The following is a 25,404-nucleotide window of genomic DNA, read 5'->3' on the forward strand; positions in this document are numbered from 1 at the left end:
CTCCATTTCTTAATCTAGTGGAGTGATCCCACTGTTGAAATGTAGAGTCGCAGGGAAGAAGAAAGAGAGGACAAGGAAGATGCTCTTGCTAAGTCAAAAGAGGACACAGAAACATCTGTGGAGCAACCTGGGATAGGAGAAAATCAAAGATTCCTCCTCACACTATCCCCAGAATTCAGCAGAACAGCCTGATGCAGGCTGGAGGAATCCCACTAATGGCTTACTGTCATTGTTCAGGTGCTGTCCAAGACAAGGATAAGTTTATTCTTTGTCTCTGCTTTGGAGAAACACAAGGGTTAAAGAGAAGTCTGGGGTCATTTATAGAAAATCACGGGAAATTTTTATGTGTCTGGTTTGGGGAAATTGATACATCATATGTATCAACCCCTTCACCTTGACGGTCCCTATGTAAGAGAATATACACAATCAGAAAGCTATTTACACTCTAACCTCCACGGGTCATGGAATCTGAGAACAAAATATAATTTAATAAAACCATTTTTCTTAACTGCTGACAACTTTTAAGCCTCACCCTTTCCTCTTCCTCTTCTGACCCACACCTGAGTATCTGATGAGAAATCCTGAATGCTCTATCCTTTGGTACCTGCCCAAAGTTCAAACTATGAATCCTTGCTATCACTCCATCCTCATTAAAAACACAAACAAACTTGGGGGCTGGAGCAATAGCACAGTGGGTAGGGCGTTTGCCTTGCACGCAGCCAACATGGCCAACACAGGCTCGATTCCCAGCACCCCATATGGTCCCCTGAGCACCGCCAGGAGCAATTCCTGAGTGCATGAGCCAGGAGTAAGCCCTGAGCATCGCCGGGTGTGACCCAAAAAGAAAAAAAAAAAGAAAACCAAAAAAAACAAGCAAACAAAAACACCAACAAACAAACAAACAAAAAAACAACCACAAAACAAAACAAACAAAAAAACCCTACCTTCTCCTATTTCACTTTTTTCCTCCTCCTCCTCCTCCTCCTCCTCCTTCTCTTTCTCTCTCTTTTTGTGTTAGGGCGACATCCAGTGGTACTCTGGGCCTACTATCAGCTCAGTTCTCAACCAATAAGTTACAAAATCAAAAGATAGTAGGGAAAGAGAAGTGAGGGCAATTTTCTGAGTCTGAGATCAGCAGAGGCTTTCAAAACTCATCTAGAAGGTGGAAGTGAGCATTCATCAATGTTTACTAAAAACTGTAGAGGTTCAGAATTATCCAGGTTTTGTAGTGTAACGAAATCAAAGAAAGCAGGATTGCTGGGATGGCTATTTCAGCTGTGTAGACAGAGAACCAATGTTCTGAATACTTGTTCCCTTTCCTCCCCTCGCCACCGCCCCCTCAACCTCCCACCCATCATATGACCTCTTTCTACCAAGAAAGATCCAATAACTTAAAACAAGGAGGACATGGTATTTGCACTAATGATGACCTGGTGTTCAAGTTTCCAACAACCCAGCAGATTGGGACTTTTGTTAAAATTTGGTAAATAAATTTCTCACATCTAAATTTGAGGATGAGCTTCTTACCGAATACACAAAAATGATAATCTGGTACTTTTTTTGTGAAATAAATTTCTTCATCCTCCAACTTGCAAATCCCATCTTACAACTTTCTCCCAATCATTGCACAATAAAGAGCGGGTACTAATTAAAGCAGTTGTCTGACATGCATTCAGGATGACCTTGTGGATATGACATAGGATATAGTACATTTCCTTAAAATTTATTTTTATATGAAAAAATAAACATAAGTGAAGAGTCTTTCCTCCCTCCAAAGATATGTTATTAAATTCATTTTTAGACCTTTGAATAGTTTTCTGGCATTTCTGGAAGATAGTTTTTTCTGTGTTGAGCTGTTCATCTTAGCAAAGTTTTCTTGATAAATTCCACTTGTTTCATGAGAAACTCTACTATATGTTCGTCTATGTACCTGAAACAGAAAAATACGCATTTTAGGAATTGTTCACATCCTTGTTCGATGTGTCTACTGAATATTCTATCTGCAGGTATACTGAGAAATCTTGTGGGGTGAGACTGAGCATGACCAAGCTCTATGAACCCAAAACCCAACCCCACGCTCATCACATGGCCTGCAGCAGGATCTCTGTACCTGGATACTTCCAGAGCTACTAAAGACTTGGGCCTACGCTTTCATCATTATTGGGATCATTTATAAATAGCTGTAATAGTCCACCAATTATAAGAGTATAATTCTACATTTTGATCAATGATTACAATTTGTTAAATACCACCATAATAAAGATATAAATATCCCTTAAAAGGATCCATGGGTCACTCCCAACTCTGTCCTCCAGCAACTACTTTTCTGCTTCCCACTAAAATTATTGCCTTTTCTAGACTATAAAATATTATCAGTATTGATCATTTTTCGATATGCCAGACACAGTAACAACAAAGTCTCCAATGGAGACGTTACTGGGCCGCTCGAGCAAATCGATGATCAACGGGAGGGCCTTTACTTTTTTACTTTACGATCATTTTTCATTCAGCACAGTGCATCTTTTTCCTTTTTATGATTTTTGGGCCACCTTTGGTGGTATTCAGTGCTTACCCCTGGCTTAGTGCTCAGGGATCATTGCTGACAAGACTCTGGGGATAATATATGGTGCTGGGGATCAAACCCAGGTCAGCTGCATTAAGTCAAGAGCCTTAACCCCTGTACCATCTCTCTAGTTTTTAGCACAGTGACTCTTGAAATTCTTCTGTACTGCTTCATGTACTAGTATCTGGTTTTAATTACTCCACATATCACCCCAACATGTGCTTTGTAAACCTCTATAATTACAAGTATTCTAGTGGATATTTGTAGTACCTTACTGTCATTTTAATTCATGATTTCCTGTCCCCCCCCCCCCGTTTTTTTTGTTTTTTGTTTGTTTGTTTGATATGGTTTGGGTTTTGCTGGTTTGTTTCCCCACCTGAATTTTGGGTCACACCCAGCAATGTTTAGGAATTACTCCTGGCTCTGCACTCAGAAATTACTCCTGGTGGTGCTTAGGGAATCCAATGAGATGCCAGGGATTGAACCCGGTCATCTGTGTGCAAAGAAATCGCCCTATCTACTGTGGTATCTCTCTGGCCCTGCTTATTTTCTTTCTTTGAAGTGGCTGATCAAATATTCTCTGCTCATTAAAAATAACAATTTTGTTATCTTATATTCTGAATATACACCCTTTATCATATATATATGGGTGAGTTTTTTATTTTTTGCTTTTTTTTTGGTCACACCCAGCGATACTCAGGGGCTACTCCTGGCTCTACACTCAGGAGTTACTCCTGGCAGTACTCAGGTGACCATATGGGATGCTGGGGATTGAACCCATGTCGGCTGTATGCAAGGCAAACGTCCTACCCACTGTACTCTCACTCTGGCCCCTATCATATATATGTTTAAAAACATTTTCTCCCTAGGCTGGAGAAATCGTGCAGTGAATAATGGCTGCCATAAAAGCAGACTGGGGGCCAGAGAGAAACTAAGGATAATGGTGGAGGGAAGTGGACTTTGTTGAAGGGATTGGTGGTGGAACATTGTATACCTGAAAACCAATCATGAATAACTTTTACATTTAATTATAAATTTAAAAAAATTTTAAAGGATACTGGACATCATCCTAGGACCCTATCACCACATCCAACTAGATTTCTGCTCAGAGATCAGAAGAAATCACACTCCTATAGAAATGGTTTCCTTGACTATTCTCTATTAATACATACCACCCCATCTCTTTCTCTATTTCTCTAGCCCCTTATCCTGCCTATTTTTCTCAAAAATCATTCTCATTATATAAAATATCATTTTATATTTACTTCTTTACATGTCTCCCTAGAGAAAATATTCATCACTGAGTTCCCATTCTGTTTCTTCGTAGAGGGCAGTTTGCTCAATAAATGTTTGTAGAGGAAAACTAGAAAGACACATTTTAGCAATAACATATACATGTACCTGTAACTCATTCAGAGAACTACACTTGATACAGATTTAACTCAAATGATTACTCTTGAGACATGTTTTTAATTCTACCAGCTCTCCCTTTAAAAAAAGATTATGATGTTATAGTATTAACTAAATATTTTTTACACTATGGGTTATGCCAATATACACTAAATCATGTACACTGTTTACTTAATCTGGAAATTTATAGACTTTGTATGAGTAAAGTTTTTACTCTATTTGTGTCAATTCGGTTATAATGCGATCAAGCATGTTAGAAGCAGTTTGCGTTTTTTCCCCCCAATAAACTACTCTCAGTGAAATTGGGGACATTGGTGGTGAAAAATGTACACTGGTGAAGGGATGGGTCTTGGAACATTATATAGCCAAAACCCAATCATGAATAACCTTATAACTGTATATCTCACTGTGGTTCAATTTAAAAAAATAATGAAATAAAATTTTAAAAAACGCACAAAAAAAAAACCCCAAAACTACTCTCAGAGATGAATCCATTATCAATATTTCATTAGCTGAGAAATTTCTCGGAGTTGTGGATTCCAATCTCATTCTTTCACTTTACAGACAGCTAAGTTGAGGCCCACAGTAGAGAAGGTATTTGCTGGAGTGAATTTGAGACTAGAACTCAGCTCTCTCTCTCCTACGATTCCCCAGCACAGTGGCCCTCGATCCCCTGCATACTCCATAAGCTGAGGCCAGTAGTCAGTTATTCTGTCCTTCAAAGCAGCCTCCAGGGCTGGCATGCCTAGCTCTCCCCACCTCTTTCCAGGTGGAGATTCTGAGGACACACCTCCCGGAAGGGTCTCTGTGCTTTCTCCCCTCCTTGCAGGCACCCACCGGCACCCAGTACGCAGGGTGTGTATTGGGGGTATCCGAGGCATCCCAAGGAGATAAACGGATCCTCCTCACCCCGGATCCGAAGACAGGAACTGCCGCCTACCTCGTAGGTCTCCCGGGACTGACTCTGGCGTCACCAACCTCCCCGTCACCAAGGCAACCCGAGACTACACATTCTAGGAGTAACTCTAGCCAATGGTGTCTCCTGTTTCTTTAGCATGCAGTGTTCTTGACCAATGGTTAGAGGCGTTTCAAAATCCGCAGGGAAGCTGCCAGAATTTGGGGATTCGGTTTAGTAAGTACGTCAGCATTTAATGGAGGAAACTTAATAGGAGCTTATCTAGTTCGATAGCCCCCAAATAGCAAAAGTCTTAGAATTTTGCTCATCTCATCCTACTTCAAAGAATAAATAGAACTAACATTCTCATATCCAAGCCTATTTTTAATAACGCTGATGACTGACGTGGTCAGTTACCCAAGGGCAGCTTGTACTGTCCCAGGAGTCCCTCTTCCCAGGCTCTAGAGTAGTCACAGTGACCTTATCAAACTCCATCCCCACCCCCAACAGTTCCCCCTTTAAATTTCGGGTAAAATCCAAACACATTGCAGGTTGGCCAGTCCTGGTCGCCCTGCCATCACCTTCTTCCCAGAAAAACCTCGCACCAGCTACGCTGTCTTCTGGGCAGCGGCTACAACATGCCAGCCTTTTTCTGTTCTGAATTCGGCTGTGCCCTCCACTCTCGCTTCTGCTCAGGGTCTGACCTATCATCAGATTTTTCTTATCGTCGATCTCCGCCCGAAGGTCATTTCTCATCTGTAAAATTGACGTGCGCTCGACGTCTTTCGGGGTTGTCAACTGAGTCGTGGCTGCGGATGTGAAATGAAATGCGTGCAAGCGAGAGCGCCTGAGCTCCGTGCACGTGATCGTTGTGACAGTTGCACACAAGGAAAACATCCGTCAAGTACCGACGTGTGGCTTGTATAGACTCGGAGGGCTGGTACTGACTCAAGCCAACAGGTGTTTCGGAGGTCCCGAGGGCATATGCCTGTGGCTTCGCGAGGGTTTGGGGAAGACTTTTTGGAGGAACCTGGCGATGAAGGTTAAGAAGGATTTGAATACATGGCAACCCCCTGCGGATGATGGGGGTGGGAGACTGGACGGCAGGAGTAAAGCCTGAGGGTGGGCGGCTCTGAGGAGAAGGGAAGACTCCAGGCAGGCCGCCCACCTGTACGGCAGATGGACGTGAACCGCCACCTGAGCTCTCCAGGACAGTCAGAGAAGGCGATCAGGGCTGGTTCCAGCGTCCTTCCCGTGCCCTCTAGAGAGGACTTCCTCCAGGTGAGTGGGCAGCTCCGGTCCTCGCAGTCTCACCGGGTCCGGCCCTGCGCTTCAAGCAAGCTTTGAGATGCAGCCAATAAGCTGGAAGTTGTCCCGCCCACCTCCTCCACGCAGCCACTCGTGTGTGCGAAGCTCTCGCCAGCTTCTTGACTGGCAGGCAACCTAGCAAATCACATCTTGGCCTTTGAAAGCAAAACACTGCAGCACCCGGGGCAGCTCGGAGTTGGGAAGAAATTAAAGGAGGCTGCGCCTCCGGCTTGCTTTCCCGAAGAGCCCAAGTGCTTTCCGAAAGCTCTGCTAGGTGGGCCTTAGAGGGAACGCCACCGGTGAGTAGTGACTAAGACTGAGAGGGCCGAGGGAATTTGAATTCTGCTTTATTTATTTATTTTTCAGAAAGCAAATTCCCTGGGAATCCTCGAGTGTCCCTGGGTATTAATACCTCCCTCCTCGCTGTCACCCGCCCTGTCAGTTTGGGTCACCTTACCTCGGAGATATATTTTTCCAATCCGACAACGAAGGTGACAGGGGAGTGGGCAGTGGCTTGCCTCGAGAGAGGTGATGCCCTATTTTATCAAATCAGGAAGTGACATGGAGTAACTCTCATCATTTGCTCTCTGGCTCGGGCGTCCTGACAGTAGCAGATGGTGGGGTTAGCAGGTGGGACGAGGGGAAGGCATTCTTGTTCGGCATGGCAGCTGGAAATTGTGTTCTCCAGCTCCACGGCTTTCAGAAAGCCCAAGCCTAAGATAGGGAAACGCTCCACATGTAACTGACACTCACCGGCTAGGCACCGAGTCTAGGTACCGAATTGGAATCGTCAGGTAGGTGGCGAAGGGCGTGTTGGTGTTGTTCAGTTGGAGCCAAGTTCTGAGCAGACCCTACCCTTAGCAAGCTTCAAGTAGTTTCTCCCCGTGCCTAAAACCTGCTCTGTGGGTTGGTGGAATCATTGGTTGAGATAAGGGGGGTGCGGTGTGGTGAAAGCAAGCACCCAGTGAATTGTTTTTTCCTTTCTGGAGCCCAGTGCGCTTGTTGAAAGGCAGCTGGAGTCCCAGCCTCCTGCTTCTTGGGTCTGCTTCAGTTATGGGAAAGCACTTTGGAAGTCAGGAAAAGAGAGGAGACAAGGAAAGCGGGCCTTATAAGGGAGGACAACTGGCAGACTTTCTCCGAAGCTTTTTGTCCAGAGGCTTCCCCGGCTGAGGGAGAGCCTTGGATTTTTGGAGGCTGAGCCTTGGAAATCCAAGGGATTTCTGAGAAAGAGAGAAAGAGGATTTTAAAAAGCAAATTAAATGCCTGGTACCACCATCGCATACAAAACGCAAAACTAGAGACCCACTTGGACCAACCTACCAGCTGATGTAAAGGAGATTAGAAGACCAGAATTTATGGACATGGAGAGTATCGCGCTAAGTGAAATGAGTCAGAAAGAGGGAGACACATAGAGTGGCCGCACTCATTTGTGGAACATGATAGGAGTATATAGTAACATGATAGGAGATAAACACATGCCAGGAGGATCGCTCTACAACTTGAAAGTTGGTCTCACGTGCTATAGGAAAAGGCAGCTGGGATAAAGAAGGGACCACTAAGTAAATGATGCTTGGAGGGCTCGCTTGGGATGGGAGATGCGCTCTGAAATTAAACTATACACCAAACATAATGGCCGCTTAGTACCTATATTGCAAACCATAACACCCAAAAGGAGAGAGAGAGAGAGAAAGAGGGAATGTGCCTTCCACAGAGGCAGGGGGTGGGAAGGAGTGGGGGTGGCAGGAGGGATACTGGGAACATTGCTAGTGAAGAATTGGCATTGGTGGAGGGATGGGTATTCGATCACTGTATGACTGAAATGTAATCATGGAAGTTTGTCAGTCTGTAGCTGTATCTCATGGTGATTCATTTTAAAAAATAATAAACATAAAAAAGACCAGAATTTTATATCCCCCATGTGACATGATCCCAGGGCTAATTTGCTTTCTCTGACATCCTGTGGGTGGGGCTGAATTTATCCGTTGTATATCTCAGGTTGTGGAGGCTTAGACCTAAAATAAGCCATTTTGTTTTGGATTGTGAAGCAGCCACAGGGTCCCAGAAGCTCCACAGGCCTCCCTTTAGCTAGTCACTGGGTGAATATGGCAATAATTATGCCAGGCTCTGCACTAGATCCTGATTGAAGTGACTGAACAGGGGATTCTACAAAACCTTTCCAGTCTGTGTCCCAGTTATCCTTCACCACCAGAGCAGAATTCCTCCTCCGGAAGTCACTCAGAGATGAAGAAAACCCTGGAACAAGCTTCCTTTTTTAAGGCTGTTATATTAAAAATGTTAAAACTGGCATATATCCATCTAACATGATAGCACTTTTAACATATGTAAAATGATAGTGAAGAATAGTTATGATTACAAACATAAGTATTCAGGCTGGGAAGTCTGGGTTATGCGATGTAAGTTATAAAGCCTGATGAGTGTGTTTCATAATGTATGTCTATGTGCACATACATATGTGAGCTAGAAAGCTTTTGAATGTGTAGTCTCATCTGGAGGCCGTGGCATTAATTTAATTTGGAAGCCTTTTGACAAAGTGAGACCTGGGCCAAGTAGCCTTTTTTTTTTTCAGCTCTTGTATCAAACCTTGTGCTTGGTGTCTCCTAGCTAGTAGACAAAGGGCTACTATCCAAAGGGCTTTGGGTCATGCCTCCCTATGACAGTGACTTTACTATTCACACCAAGAGCCAGAATCCTGGACCCTGGGCTATATAACAAAAGAACAGAAAGCTACAGGAAATAAGAAGGTAGCTTTCTGGAACCTGGAGGCCTGGGAGAGACATTTTGGCACCAATTAAGTCCTCAGTACTTATTTGTTGTATGAATGCATGACAGAGAAAGAAATATTTGTCAGCAAATTAAATATAGAAACTGCTACAAATGAGATTAATACTAATAATTGTTCACAGTCATTGCCCACTCACTGTTAAGGCTTTTTACATGCAATATTTCATCACACACCAATTATTTCTCACAACAACCCTGTGTGACAGCAATGTAAAATAGTAAACCCCATTATTTTACCAGAGAAAATGGATTGGGAAGTTAAACGACGTGGCCAGTATAAGCAGGTAGCACATGACAGGTCAAAAGCCACCTAAAACCTTTTATAATGGAAATGAATATACATCGACATTATAATAGAATTAAAATTTGTATGTTAGCTTCTTAAATATTAAAAATCATCAAAGAGAGCTCCAGGGTAGGGCTTTGGGTCATGCCACCCTGGACAGTAGGGGCTCTCTCTCTGTTCTCTCTCTCTCTGTCTCTGTCTCTGTCTCTCTGTCTCTCTCTCTCTCTCCCTCTTATAATTGCAGGAAAGCTTTAAATTCACTGAAAATATCAGTTCCCAGTGAAGTTAGCAAGAATCATCAACATTGCTGGTGAGGTCACATTATTTAGCACACTAACCCCACTTTACAAAGGAGGCAGCAGAAAGAATCTTCCAGAAGCCAAGTGATGTACTCTTTCAGTTTAACCCTTCTCAAGGTGCTCAGCAGGCCGTAAGCAGCAGCCCAGGCCACTTCTTTCATGGAGATTTCTTTTATTTTCCTTCTTATTTCCCTAAGATGACACCCAGATGATTCCCTTTTTGTGAGTGTCTGTGGGATATTTTTTTATGCCTTGAAAAGTAAACATTGGAAACATTCTGCTTTTTATATAGAGAAACCTATGAAAATGGAGGGATTTAAGTTAGACAAAAGGGGTTTTTTATTTATTAAGTAAGGGAATTTTAAAGGTACAAAAAGAAAGATTTTAAAGTATCTGAGCGATAGCATACAGTTTCTTAAGCAGCCTCATCTATCATGGCAATTAGTATCTTGTCCTAATATTTTTCTCTTCTTGGGGAGCAAAGTTGGGTTCAATGTTCATTGTACATGAATTTTTATTTATTTTATTTATTTTGTTTGGGGGGCCACATCTGGTGGTAATCAGAGCTTTCTCCTGAGCTCAGGGAACATTCTGGTCAACTTTGGGAAACATATGGGATGTCAGAGATGGAACCAGGATCAAACACATGCCAGGCAAGACTCTACCCACTATACTATCACTCTGCTCCCTATACATACAGTTTTAATGCTCCCCCTCACCACCCTACAGGAAAGATCAGAAAACGGACTTTTTCAGCTTGGAAGAGACCAAAATTGTCACTTCTCTGAATGAAGATGAGGAAAAGTCTCTAAATCAGGCAAGACAACGTGAAAAACTCAGAGAGAGGACACGATGGCTGGTGGGAGAAAGAGGGCTTCCAGCTTTGGTGCTGCTTATCAGCTGTGCCATTACTGAGCCAGACCTGGAGATGTGCCATTAGCCAGCATGGATAGAACCCACAGTGTAGCCCTGCAGCTGCAGCAGCTCGTGCCCACCAGCAGTGCTGACCCCGTGAGCGAGGCCTCCTTCTCCTACAAGGTAAGATCTTTTGGGTATGGAATTTTGTCTTTTTCTGACAAGAGAATGAAGCATTGACTTGCTGATATGTCTAGGGGCCACATGCCTATCACTGACATTAATAAACTTACAGAAGGTACAATGCAAGGACAAGAGCTGCTCATTAAAATACACAAAAATAAGGAAGTGGAATGATATTTTTAAGGAATGCATTCCCACTAAGAAGATTTCATATTTTTGTTTGATTTTATTCTTTTGAGGAGGGGGCACACCTGGCCATGCTCAAGACTTCCTTCTGGCTTTGTGCTCAGTGGTCACTCCAAGTGGGCTCATGAGACAATAAGTAATGCCAGGGATTGAACCTGGGTGTGCGAGGCAAGCACCCTATTCGTGGTGCAATTACTCTAGCCCCAGAAAAAGAAATTTATTTCAAAATCATCTATCAGGAGCAGGACAGATGATTCAAAAGCTTGCACTCCTGAATTCAATCCTTGGCACTGCATATCACCATCCCCCAAGGACTTCCAGGATGTTCCTGGTGTGCCCAGCACCACTGTGTCTGAGCAGTACCAAGAATGGAATCTAATCATATAAACTGAGATCATTTGGGTGGCCCTTTAGCCCCAAAATTAGCTACTGTGTCACTTGGGAGGCAGTCTTTGTTCAGATTTTATTATGTTCCCTTCCCTTATTTCCGGTATTATAAATTTGGGATCAGATTTACATTATCTTATGTATTTTGGTGTTTTTACATAACCTTGTTTGCAGAATATTTCCTATGACACTGAGTAGGAATTGAAAGAATACTTGTGAGTTAGAAATATATTTCCAAGAGCTATAGCACATGCTTATATGTGGGAACCTCAGGTTCAGTCCCTGGCCCTTATTCCTTTTCTTTTCCCTCACCCACTCCTTCTCCAGATAAAGTAAAGTAAGTAAAGTAAAGGCCCTCCCGTTGATCATCGATTTGCTCGAGCGGGCCCAATAACGTCTCCATTGGAGACTTTGTTGTCACTGTTTGGCATATCGAATACATCACGGGTAGCTTGCCAGGCTCTGCCGGGCAGGCGAGGTTCTCTCGGTAGCTTGCCAGGCTCTCTGAGAGGGGCAGAGGAATCGAACCCGGGTCGGCCATGTTGGCTGTGTGCAAGGCAAACACCCTACCGCTGTGCTATAAGAAATAAAAATAATAGTGAATACAGTTGGCCCAGTGATCAATGGATGGCAAATAATCAAACATAGGAGCTAAGAAAGCACTGAACACTTTCTGATGAGTTTTTAAAAGTTTCCTTTTAATTTCTTTTCTGTTCCAATTTTAGTTTGTGCATTGTGATTTACAGTATTATTAGTAATAGAGTTTCAGGCATACAGTGTTCCAGCTTCATACCCATCATCAGTGTCAGCTTCCCTTCCCAATATCCCAAGGTCCTCTTCCACCTATCCCACCCTCTTGGAAAACTTTTTTTTTGCTTTTTTTGGGGGTCACACCCAGCGATGTACAGGAGTTACTCCTGGCTCGGCACTCAGGTATTACTCCTGGCAGTGCTTGGGGGACCATCTGGGATGCTGGGAATCTAACCCGGGTCGGCCGCGTGAAAGGCAAATGCTCTACCCACTGTGCTATCACTCCAGCCCCCTGGAAAACTTATTTTTTAATTTTTATTATTATAATTTGGGTCGCATGCCTGAAAGCTTCAGTGCTTACTGTTTTGATATGTACACAACTCACCACCTTAGCACTGCCAAAGTCTAAAAATTGCTATTTTAATTACAAACTTAATTCCATAACTTCAGAAATATCTTGGTGCCAGAACAAAAATATGTAAGTCATGGTGACACTACCAAAGAGCTAAGGAGCTGTGGCAGAGACAGACATGTTATCAAAGAGTTCCAAACTGAGGGAAATACTGAGTGGGAAACAGGGAAGACCTGGGTGCAGTTTCCCACCCTAGATATCATCTTAAAGACCTTCACCCTTTGGAGCTGGTTATGGGGGAGATGATGGTAGCAATACCACCCTCCCCACTGTGTCCCTCCAAGTTATATGGAGCAATGAAACAGGGCTTTCCTGTGCCAGGCATGCAGGAGGTGCTTGACTCATAAAACCTGTGTTTACGAAGAGGATCAGACCAAAGTGCACAGTGCAGCAGAATGTATAGTTACTGTGCCTGGCATTAGAAGCAGGGACTCCTAAGAGGAAGCTGTCTTCTTTCTCCTTTATTTTGTTTAGCATGCCTTTACTGTAGTGACTAAATCCCATTTCAAAAAAGCTGAATTCTATAATAACATTATTATAAGGCCAAATACCAGTAACAATGATGGGTCTCATTCTCCTAAATAGCCTTGAATATAATCTCAGGGCAAGGATGAAAGAGACGTTACTGGGACCTGCTCGAGGCAATCGACGAATAACAGGATGATGAAATGAAAAATGAAATGATAAGGCTCCAAAGTAGTTCTGGGAACCCAGGAGGAGGAAGTGTTAATGGGGCTGGGAAGGTACTAGAATTCATATTCCCACTTTCAAAAAAGAGAGAAAAAAATTGTTTGTTTTAGGGCCACACCCAGCACTGCTCAGGGGTTATTCCTGGCTCTTCACTCAGGAATTTCACCTGGCCATGCACTGGGGATCATACAGGTTATGGGTGATCAAGCATGGGTTGGCTGTCTACAAGACAAACTCCCTATTCATTGTACTATTTCTCAAGCCCCTCAAAAGAGAGAAAATTAGATTGTCTGTCTTGGGTCAGGTATAGGTGTTGGTCTTATCAGTCAGTGGGGTCATGGGGTCATCCAGCAAGCAGGAATTGATCACTGTGGGCATCTCAGAGAGGATTCACATGGGCATGGTAAGGTGCCCCCAAATCATATTTTACCTGCCAGTAAAATATTGAGAGAACTTAAGGTCTTCCTGATAGATGGAATGATGTTAGGAATAAGCAAATTGCCTTGAGCTGTAGCCCTGCCCTTTGATATTCCCAACAAGATATGGATCCTAGTTGTTGGGAAAGATGGTCTATGAAAAAAAGACCAACCGGCTGAGATAACCAGGAGGCAGCCTGAAACTAGGTTCCTGACACTGGAGGCTTTGTCTCAGCCTGGAAGAGTCAGGCTTCGATTTCTTCTATTTGGCAAATTGACATTTCAATTAAGCACCTCCTCTATCCTTGCCTGTGCTGAGTAAGGGCAAGAGCTGTGTAGATAATGGAGATGCATCCTCCCAGAAGGAACTTGCACTCTAATTGAGAGGTGGAGCTAGTTATTTTCATGAATACCTATCCTTCAAACAGAATTTGACATAAACACAGAGGCACAGCAGGGTGTTAAGGTCATGGCTTTTGGAATGGGCTTCATATCCCAGCTTGATCACTTTCTAGCATTATACTATGGGGATAATCATAGAACTATTCTGCGGATCAGTTTCAAATCCATTCTATTTTGTGGTTATGAGGATGTCCTGAATTCACAGATGAAGAAAAGGAAGCTGTCTGCATGATCCTCTGTTTCTGCCTATGGGAAATCCTATCCCATCCGTATAGCCCTGGTTCAGGTGTCACATTTTCCAGGAAGTCTTTGTCAGTCTTCCTGTCAGGAAAAATAAAGGTCCTCTATTTATTTATTTATTTATTTATTTATTTATTTAAGTCACACCCAGTGATGCTCAGAGGTTACTCTTGACTCTGCACTCAGAAATTACTCCTGGTAGTGCTCAAAGGACCACATGGGATGCTGGGGATTGAACCTGGGGCGTGCAAAGCAAATGCCCTATCTGGTGTACTATCACTCTGGCCCCAGGAGAAATATAGGTCCTTTATAGTTACTCTAACAATTCATAATTGCTGTAACAGTCATTCCTATCATAATAGTAGCAGATATTTGTTGAGAGCTTACTTTGTGACAGAGAACAAAAATCCCCAGGGTGCTGGCATCATTTTACATATGTGGAAACTAGCACAGGATGGTTGATTAACTGGCTCAGGACCACACAGCTGATAAGTAAAGAAGCTGGAATTTGAATTTGTGTGCTTTGTGCCATTGGTTTCACTTACCATTCCCAGCAGCCTAGATTGTGCCAGGCACTCTACAAGACCCCTTCTCCCTCTGGCAGTGGTAACAAAGTACTGAAATGACCACTGTAGAAAAGGTGATACCTCACCTGCTAGAGAAGGGAAGCATCGGGGGCTTACCAACTAACAGTGTAGCAGAACCTGGTTAGCCAGGCTGCTGCTTGCCTTATATCTGCATGTCAGTATTCCATGGAGCAAGCCAGGATGCAGTTTAATTGACCTGTTTGTAGCTTTAAGCCCAAGGGATTTTCAGAATCCATTTAAGTGTAAGTGCTGTTTGGTCATGTTGCATTGGCTAAGGTTGGTAGATGTGAAACTGACTTTAGAATAAGAAACTTGAATTGAGGTTTTGCTTGAACATCAACATCCAAATGAGGTTTTCTGCCTCCATGACCTTTGTCTGCTTTTCTGGGAATCATTTCTTCATCTTTAGGGTTGTAGCTGCTAACAGATCAATTCTTGGATCAGCGAATATCAGACCCAAACTCATTCTTAGAATTATTGCTTATATACTGATAAGTATAAAAATAATAGTAGGAACAGAATTGCTTTAGAATTTATTACATTTATAATGATGTTTCAACATGTATATCATTTAATACAACATGCATGGCAATACTATGAGGGTTGTCCCCAAAATGTGGTTGCCCATTTTTCAAAGGGTAAAATGAGACTCATCGAGTTCAGGTAATTGCTCTGAAGCCACACAGAAGTAAGTACCAGAGGCAGGACCCCAGCCCAGGTCTGCTGGTCATCAGAGTCAACACAGGAAGCTGAAGCAGAGAGAAATGACTTTGTGTATACTCCCCTCTCCCCTTGATATTTGCGTTTGTTGAAGCTATGTCTAGAAGTCACTGAGACTAAAATTCTGCTGCCCTCACCCACTTCCCTTGCCAGTGAAACTCTCCAGAGAATTTTGCACTAGGAGTACAGTGGCTCAAAGTCCTGGTATATTAATACATCAGTGTGTAGTATTGCATGTCTGATTTTGGAAATACACATCCTAAATATTAAGCACTTCATAGGTGGAAGGCCTTATCACTCTATTCTCATCCATAAACTATTGGGGTGTCAAAGTGCTGGGGACACCTTTGTTCAGGCTTGGCCCTGCCACTTGTTCGCTCTGTGAATTTGATCAAGTTTTTTCTGAGGTAACTGAGATCCTCTGCAAAGCATTTTCTTTCAAACTTGGGATGGCCCTCTTCCACTCAGCTCAGGAAAGCTGAGATACAATTAGAAACTGGATTAGGCATTACCTCAGAAGATCTAGCCCCATGTGACATTTGGGATATTCCAGGGGAAAGAACTCAGGGACCAAAGATGCCACAGGTATAGATTTCAGCCTGAGGCTGCCACCAGGCTCTATTCACACCCTGCCCTTGGGGCATTCTCACTGTCTTATTACCTTCTCTGGATTCAGGGACAGAATCTCTGTTCCAAGGCTATATACCCATTCAGGATTAAACAACCGCACGGACTCCTGAACATTGAGCACTTGAAAAACTCCAGTGAAAGCTCCTATAGTGGTTCCTTGAGAAGAAGAGGAACACAGTGGGTTGAGAAACCTCCCAGCAGTGTTCAGGCAATGAAAGTTGCCCTTCAGACCTAGACACCCTCATTTTACACACACACACACACACACACACACACACACACACACACACATATATGTAGCTTTTGGGGCCACACCCAGCAATGCACAGGGGTTACTCTTGGCTCATGCACTCAGGAATCACTCCTGGCAGTGCTCAGAGGACCATATGGGATGCTGGGAATCGAACCCGGGTCGGCTGTATGCAAGGTAAACACCCTACCTGCTGTGCTAACACTCCAGCCCCCATTTTATAACTTTTAAGCTCTGGGGCCTAGAGAAGGAACTTAATATCTGGAGGACCGTTTACTGTCTCCTCAACTCTGAATGCCCTTTGCCAGACTCTTAAGGGCAACTAAGTGTATGTTCAAATTGTGACCCCTGGGCCTATGGTATTTTTTTTTTTTGCCCGACTTTAGTTGCTCATAAAATGGAGCCACTCAACACTTTACAAGGGTTTGGGGGCCATAATTAGTGTGGAAGAAACACTTTGAAATGCTAGGATGAAAGGGCATTTATGATATCATGCTGAAGCCAGTTATTATTCATGGCGATAATATGCTCGTGGAAATGACTTTTAAAGGAACTCCAGCTGCCTGTGTGGTTTGTGGGAATGTTAGTACTTACAAGGTGTGGTTATTTTTTGCCTAACTCATTGACCCCCTTGGAAGGACAGCTCCGAGTTCATGGAGATGGACTGGAAGGGTAACTAACATGTCAGAGACTGGAGGTTAGACTTCTAGCTTTAGACCCTCCAGTCCTCACCTTGGACAAGTCTTAGTATGTTCACCTATAAACTCCTCCCAAATATTATGCTAAAAATAGGACCTGCTTCATAGGATTGTACGTGGTCCAAAGGAGTTGGTGCATAGTACCAGGTCTACTATACACACTTATATAAATGCTCCATAAATATCGTTATTATCATAGACGCTTCTCATGGCATTTTGGATATTTAGGTTGGTTTGTCAGCATAAAGGTAATGAAGCAGCTTGAAGTGTTGTGGGAGCAGAAATCAGAGATCTTTTATCTCCTACCAGCCCAAGGCAGTTCCTGTATAATTGCTGTGAATTAATACCCCCTAGTAATCCCCCCTCCCCCCACTTTTAGCTGCACTGGGGTTTGAGTCCAGAGCTTCATACTTGCAAGGCAGGTGCTCTACTGCTGAGCTAGTTGCCAAGCCCCACTGAACTTCCTTTAACAATGACTCACTAGTATAGATAAACTGAGTTCAGGGAAGGCACCCCTCTGACTGCCAGGTCTTGGCCTCCCTTGAGGTTTAAGTTTTGATTTTTTATCTTAGAAGTCACTTTTCACAAAAGATTTCTTTTGAATTTCCTCATATTTGATGTTCTAAAGGAATACCAGTTTTTTTTCCACACATTGAGTTGACAACTAAAACTTTTCATTACAAGTTTAAGTTTTTCTTAAGTATGTGTTGGGTTTTTGCTGGGTGTGGGAATTGAATTCAGGTAAGTTCCATGTAAGTCGAGCACCTTATCCTCTATAATATTTCCCTGATTCCAGAAGCATATCCTATAGCTATTGAAGTATAACAAGGAAACTGAAAATCTGGGTAACTAGAGACATCAACTATTTCACTGTTCATAGTTCTGTGGGTCAGAAATCTAGGCAGGATCCACAAGAGTTTTAATCAAAGTCACAAAGCAATATAGGCACCCAGTATAAATTTCAGCAGTACTTGCTAGTAGTCAAGATGTGGCAACAACATAAAAGTCCATGAATAGATAACTGGAGGAAGAACTTGGTTTGTGTGGCAGATACGAATTCAATCCCCAGCAATGCATAAGGACCCTGAGCGTAGCAAGGAGCTGATCCCTGAGCACAGAGCAAGAACTCTGTGCATTGTTGGGTATGGCCCAGAAAAAAAAAATGGAAATATGGTGGTTCTGGAGTGGTAGTACAGTGGGTAGGGCACTTGCCTTGCAGCCAACACAGATTTAAGCCCCAGCACCCCATATGGTCCCCTGAGCACTACCAGGAGTAATACCTGAATGCAAGAACCAAGAGTAACCCATGAGCATCTCCGCTGTCACTGTCACTGTCCTCCCGTTGTTCATCGATTTGCTCGAGCGGGCCCAATAACGTCTCCATTGGAAACTTTGTTGTTACTGTGTTTGGCATATCGAATACATCACCGGTAGCTTGCCAGGCTCTGCCATAAGGGTGAGATACTCTCGGTAGCTTGCCGGGCTCTCCGAGAGGGGCGGAGGAATCGAACTCGGGTCGGCCATGTTGGCTGCGTGCAAGGCAAACGCCCTACTGCTGTGCTATCGCTCCAGCATGTAGCCCAAATCTCACCCCCCCCCCCCCGCAAAGGAGAAAAAAAAAGAAAATGTGGTTTATTCATATAATGAAATAGTATCCAGCCTTTAAAAAGGAAACTCCAGAACATATTGCCACATGGATGAGTCTATGCTAAGTAAAATAAGTGCTATGGACTGAATGTGTCCCTCCAGGTTAATACATTGCAGTTTAACCCCCACGCTTATCCCATAAGACATTATTTGGAAGTGAAGCTTTGGGAAGAAATACACAAAGGTGAATCCCTTCATTAATTATAATGCCCTTAAGCTGCGATAAAATATCATCTTTCCATCATGTGAAGGTACAGCAAGAAGGCAGACATCTTAAGTGAGAAAAAAAGATTCTAGAACAAAATTAGCTAGCACCTTAATCTTGGCATTTCCAGTCTTTTTTACTGTGAGAAATAAATACTTGTTTCAGCCATCAAGTCTATGTTATTTATTACAGCACTCCAAAATGACTGAACAATAAGTGCCACAGAAGGACAAATTCCACACGATTCACTTATATGTGGCATCTAAAATAGTCAAACATTGGATCAGAGAGTTATGTGATAGCTGCTAGGGACTGGAGGCAAGGAAGCAACATGGAGTTGCTAATCAAAGGGCATGAAGTCTCCATGCAAGATGAATAAGTTGAAAAGATTTGCTATCCAGCATTGTCCCCATAGTTGCCAACACTGGATTGCACCCTCAACATTAACATGGTAGATCTTATGGTGTTTTTACAGCAACAACAGTTATAATTAGTAGTAATAATTTCAGCAGACTCAGCAGCAGTGACCCGAGTTGCTTCATATTGTGGCATCTGGAATCTTGGCTGGGCTGCAGAATCCAAGATGGCCTTCACTCATGCCTGAAACATAAAGCTGGGCTGGTTAATTAGCTGGCGGCTGGCTGGCCTGTTGCACCTCTCTCTTATTGACGGGGCTCACTCATATATCATTTCAGTCCTCCACATGGACCCTTTGTCCCCTTTCAGATAGATGTGTGTGTGTATGTGTGTGTGTGTGTGTGTGTGTGTGTGTGTGTGTGTGTGTGTGTGCACACCAGAGATTGAAAACAAGGCCTCATACAGGTGAAGAATGTGCTCTCCTGCTGAGCTATATATGTGGTTTAGTTGTTAGGTCCTTTGGTGATAAATAACATATCTGACTTCCAAGCCAAGACTGTGGACTGTCCCAGACTCCAAAGCTGAGCTAGAGCTACAGACTTCAGGAAGCACAGAAACCAGGACGTTTTGTCCAGTCCTTGCCTTCCTGCCTTTGACAAGATTTCACTCGAAGGCCCATCCCTGTCCAGGGAAAGATACAGAACTGAATGACAGCCCCGACAAGACTCTCCTCTGGGAACTGGAGTCCTCCACAGGGCGCTAGTTCCAGAATAAAAAGAAAGGGATTAAAATGTCAAGCAAGTAAAAGTCACAACTGTCCTTATAAATGTCAGTGGATGGATTTTAAGTCAAGAGTTCTAGAATCAAATTTGGGAAACCCAAATTGGACTTGGAGACACAGCCTCAGAGACACGGCTGAGCACTGTGGGCCTCTAAGCAGTAGACTGATATACAGGGTTTCCCAAACTTATTTATCCACATGATGCTTTTGCCTCAGAACCCAATGATACCTTTAGGAACCCATTTACGGAAAATTTAACCTGATTAGTTTCCAGCGACCCTTTTAGCCCTGTAATCCTATAATCTTGCAGAAGATAAGACATAGTTTCTGCTTAATTCTCACTAATCAAGGAGATAAACTATAGACAAGGAGCACTGACTTAGTTCCCTTTGGGCCCTGAGATGCCCCAAATAAACTTTTCCCTAATGAGCTTTTTTTTTTTTTAATGAATTGAAGTCAGTTTTCTATCTAGCTTGATCATTCATTTAGTTTCTATGGGCAGTCTGGCCCTGACCAGAGGCTGGGAGAACAGCAGGGTGAGAAGAATCAATCACTAAGTAAAGGGGCAGTTGGGGAAGGCCCTTCATGGGAAGGGGAGGTTCATATTTGGCTACCAAAGCATTTCTGCTTACTTGGGAAACAGAGGAGTGGGGTTAAACCGAGGCTGAATCAAGTACTTTTTGACCTAGCAGTCTAGGAATATGTATCAAGGGAATAATCTCCATTAATACACAGAAAGTGGGTGTACTAGGTTTTGTGATTTTTTTTTTATAACAGTGCAGGGAATTGAACTTAATGTCTCATGCATGCAAAAGCTACATCTTCAGCCTTCAAAATGGGTATAGGAGGATATTCAATCATAGTATTGTTTTACAAAGAGGAAGCAGTCTACAAACCCAATAATAGAAGCAATGATATGAACTATGGCATGTTCAAATGATGAGCTTTTTACATTTTTCTAACATGATAAATTACAATGTCTGAGAAGGAAAGGTATTCAAATTGCTTAAATAGAATAGAACATAAACCTTATTTTTATAAAATAACATTGCCATGAATAGCTAAATTTATACACAAAAAAATGTTTGCAAGAGCCAAGATAGTTTCAGCAATTATCTCTGGTTATTAGAATTAAAGGTGGCTTTTCTATTTTAGTACTAGTATTCTTGTCATTTGTCTATATTCCACATGGATGGCAATGTAGATTAGACAGAAGAGTAGATTTAGGCCTGATAAGGTCATTGTAGTCAGAGGACAAAGAGTGCAGCTTTCTGGAAAGATCCATTTCAGGGCTGTGTTTTGTAAACCAGCAAGGCAACCAGATTAAGTGCAGATAGTGAAATTCCAACAGAGGGTCTAGGGTGTGGCTCTGCGATGGATATTGTTTTTTCCTGGTTTTGTTTCCAGACCCAACAAATGGTTGGGCTTCAAATCTGTCTTAGAACTAGCTCACATCTTCTCCTGTGAACTTTCCTTACAGGAAAACTTGATTGGCGCCCTCTTGGCAATTTTTGGACACCTTGTGGTCAGCATTGCACTTAACCTCCAGGTAAGTTCCTTCAGCAGACTGGAACAGAGATACAGATAAACCACTGTCTGAGCTGCCACCTCCATGTGGCAGGTGCCTGCTCTATCCCTGGATTGTTACTATACTTGCAGGTTGTTCTAGAATCTCTCCTGATTCTTTGCCTTCACCGACCCCCTCCCCGCCCCACCCCACCTTTTCACTTTGGACTATTATTGCAGCTCCTCCTATACGATTTACCTGATGATATCCTCTCATCCTCTCCCTCCTGCCTTGCTTTAAGGTTGCTCCTTTTTTAAAAAATAAAATCAGCTCTAATGATAGCATTCTCTGGTGCTTAGAAGCCTCTGGGGTGTCGTGGAGCAGCTGCAGCACCCCAAATCCCTGTGACCCACCTAAATTGGCAAACACCTTTCGTTTAGAGCAAGCGGATAGCTTGAGGAGGTATTCCAGAGGAGTTCTATGGGAGCTGGCCCACAGATACAGTCTGTGTGTGTTCAGGGGCATAGGGTTCTTGTCAGTGCCCCTGCAGACAGTCTTCAGTGGATGCAAGTAAGTGGATAATTGCCACAGATCCTCCGGTGGGATGGCTCTCAGGTGAGTTCAGGCTTCCCAGAGGCTCCCGGTGGGACTGAGCAGCAGTTGCCCAGAGGCCTCATCTGCCCATGATGCACTCTACTGGTTCTTCTGCCTTCCTTGTCTCACTTTCTCGTTTCCTTACTTACTTCCTAGAATCACCTTCAAATGACTACCTGCTACCAAATCTCAGGGCCTGCTTCTGGGAACCCCACACTAAGCGCTGACACCCGCAGGCAGACTAAGTTCTGTGATACTCCAGTGAGTCCCTTTCCACCAGTGCTGCCTGGCTCTGGCTTCTTGCCTACCACTCCTTCCTGGGAACAGGCACATTGAACATGCTTGCGAACCTAGTACTTCGGTGTGTGTGGTGGGAGAGGGTTCAGCTCAGCTCCCTCACACACATGTATACAGGTGTTTCTACAGCCTCCTGGGAGTGGGGGACCCACCATATGGTGCTCAGGGCATAATCCTGGCTCTGCAGTCAGGAATCACTCCTGGTGGTGCCTAGGGGACCACATGGGGTGCCAGAGATTGAACCCCCAGGACTTCGTGTGCAAGGGAAACACCCTGCAGGCTGAACTATTGCTCTGTCCCTAGCCCCATGGTCTCTTAAATGCCTGTCTGGGTCATTTCTTTTTCTCTACAGATCACTATCTTTGTATATGCATCTGCTGCCATGCATTCTCCAGCCTGATCCACCCCAAATGGCCACCTTGGCCCACCAAGTCGATACTACACTGCCTCTGTTTATATAGGCCCACCTCACATTTCCTAAATGTGCAGGTCAAGTATATACCCAGAGTCCGCAGGTGCCCACAGACTATCCAGCAGAGCTGCTAGCACTGAAGGGAGTGTAGAGGAACTGGCAGCCTGAATATGGGGACTTGAGGTATTGCAGATAACGATCAAGCTGAGGCCAGGCCAAAGAGGGGATCCATAGACCATGGCTCCCACCCAAGCTCTACATTGCTCATGATTGCATTAGAGATGCCTGTTTCCAGACCATTCCATTGCCTCCCCTCTGAAGACAAGGCCCAGGTTCCTGTGCTTTTTCAAAGCTATCAAGGAGGAGCTGGAGTGATAGTACAATGGGTAGGGCATTTGCCTTGTACGCAGTTTCAATCCCCGGCATCCCATATAGTATCCCCAGCACCATCAGGAGTAATTCCTGAGTGCAGAACCAGGAATAACCCCTGATCATCGCTGGGTGTGACCCAAAAAGCAAAGAAAAAAAGAGCTATCAGGGAATTTTTTTTTAAATGTATTCCCTGCCAGTTTAAACTTCTGTCTCAGACTAGCAATCTAATATTTACATGGCTACTGTTTTCTTTTCTCTGAGTAAGGACTCCAGAAATGCCTACAGATCTCTCCAAACTCATTTTGTTAGTGAGGAGTAGGATATGCAATAGCATTTCCCTCCGAGACATCTGACCCAATTGCATTCCTTCTTGGATGTCTAGAAGTATTGCCACATCCGCCTGGCAGGCTCCAAGGACCATCGGGCCTATTTCAAGACCAAGACATGGTGGATGGGTCTGTTCCTGATGCTGCTGGGGGAGCTTGCTGTGTTTGCCTCTTATGCCTTTGCTCCACTCTCGCTGATCGTCCCTCTCAGCGCTGTCTCAGTGATAGGTAAGACACCCCCACCCCAGATCCTTCCCTTGGACTAACCTGTGTGTGTGAACTCAAGTGTTACTTCCAGAACAAAACAATATTTGCCTTGATTGTAATAAGGCTTTATATACATCAGGACTGGCCAGAAAATCTATAGATGTTCATTCTTTTAAACCACTGGGTGGCTTTTGGGGGGAGAGTTCTTATTATTTCCTTCATTTTATGGATGAAGAAACCAGGACATAGACCAGTGAAGTTACTTCCCTATAAATCATACAGCCAGTTCAGGATGGAAACATCCGAAATATGGTGGTGGGAAAGTATAATGGTGGTGGAATTGGTGTTCAAATATTAAATGTAATCAAATATTGTGAATTACTTTATAAAATAAAACAATTTAAAAAATCATACAGCCAGGATCTAAATGGACTGTCTGGCTCCAGAATCTACTTAAGATTCAGAACAATATTCAAAATTGCTTTTTATTCCTACTCAGAAAATAAACCTTAACTCATCCATGTTATGCTGCCAAGATACTAGGCTTTTACAAATATCATATATCTTACAACTCTTAAGGAATGCACATACAGCCTATTCTGATATTTTTTACATCAATAGATGTCATTTAAAAAAACATTACCTTTGGGACCAGAGAGATAGTACAGCAGGTAAGATGCTTGCTTTGCATATAGCCAAACCAGGTTTGATCCTTGGAGCCACATATGGTTCCCCAAATGTTGCCAAGTGATCCCTGAGCATGGAGTCAAGACTAAGTCCTGCACCCAGCTATGTATGACTCTACCCCCACTGGCCCAATGACAGACAAAATTATATATATATTAGCTTTCTCATTTGGCATTTTTCATAATTTCTATAATCACCGAACTCCTGTTTCAGAAAAATGGATCCAACTAAAAGACAAAGGAGCTTTAATAGCCATGAGGTCACAAATGAAGTAGAATGGGGTGGGGGGAGAAGGGGAGGGAAATCTTATCTTCTTAAATAAAAGATGTTTGGAGATTAGTGAACAATAGCTTTTTGTTCATGGAACTGGGAACAATAAACTTGCTTTGAAATACTTCCTTCCATCTAGCTGGCAAGCCCTAGGCTGCCTAAAAGCTCTTCCCCTCTCTGGAAGGAGAAAGTCATATTTCAGGTCTTATTACTCCTGGAATTAAAAGAGCTTATTACCATCTCACCCAAATGTGAGATGACATTTGGGTTGGCTTCCATGTGACCCTCCTGTATCCAAGGCAGACCCCATAACTCTCCTTCCTACAAAGCTTCGCTGAAACCTCAGAATGCTGAGATCTTCAAGCAGACGTTACCAATTAGCAGGAACTGGCAGACGAGCCATAACTTCACCATTCAATAAATGCCACAGCTCTGGAAGCTAATGGGTAGCGGCAGGCAGTTGAAACGCCACCTGGCTCTCTTACTTTAAAGTAACTGCTTCTATCTTCACCAGACCTTTCCCTGGTTGGTGTACATTTCTTACAAGACTCGAGAGTTCTGTAACAGTTGAGTCTGACAATTTTCCAGTTCACTGGAAGTTGTTATTTTTCTTTCTCAGATCATTTTCTAAATCCCTCTTTTGAGCAGGGTTGGTATACTGGTATCCCACACAATAGTATGAGGATTCAGCTATGCTATTTTTTCCCATGCAGTATTTTTTATGTGTGTGGGGAGGAGGGCGGGGCACATCTGGCAATGCTTAGAGGTTACTC

At 43.4% G+C, this 25,404-nt stretch overlaps 2 protein-coding genes across 3 annotated transcripts in view; one reads left to right on the forward strand and one right to left on the reverse strand.

The window, feature by feature from the left end:
• STPG1 (sperm tail PG-rich repeat containing 1) overlaps nt 1-5,956 on the reverse strand; it is a 57,317-nt gene extending 51,361 nt beyond the window's left edge. Inside the window, exons 1-3 of the mRNA XM_056122741.1 lie at nt 5,573-5,956; nt 4,914-5,079; nt 1,804-1,930 (exon numbers count right to left, since the gene is read on the reverse strand). Coding sequence (XP_055978716.1) covers nt 1,804-1,861 — 58 coding nt within the window. The 5' untranslated portion in view covers nt 1,862-1,930; nt 4,914-5,079; nt 5,573-5,956. The remainder of the gene's footprint in view (nt 1-1,803; nt 1,931-4,913; nt 5,080-5,572) is intronic.
• A 367-nt stretch (nt 5,957-6,323) lies between these two features.
• The window catches only part of NIPAL3 (NIPA like domain containing 3), a 53,986-nt gene continuing 34,905 nt past the window's right edge, over nt 6,324-25,404 (forward strand). For both annotated transcript variants that reach the window (XM_056122738.1, XM_056122739.1), the window contains exons 1-4: nt 6,324-6,475; nt 10,293-10,601; nt 21,440-21,508; nt 23,524-23,695. In XM_056122738.1, the coding sequence (XP_055978713.1) occupies nt 10,509-10,601; nt 21,440-21,508; nt 23,524-23,695 (334 nt within the window). In that variant the 5' untranslated portion in view covers nt 6,324-6,475; nt 10,293-10,508. The remainder of the gene's footprint in view (nt 6,476-10,292; nt 10,602-21,439; nt 21,509-23,523; nt 23,696-25,404) is intronic.

Source organism: Sorex fumeus, unplaced genomic scaffold (assembly GCF_029834395.1).
Source record: "Sorex fumeus unplaced genomic scaffold, SorFum_2.1 ptg000047l, whole genome shotgun sequence".
Classification (NCBI taxonomy): Eukaryota; Metazoa; Chordata; class Mammalia; order Eulipotyphla; family Soricidae; genus Sorex; species Sorex fumeus.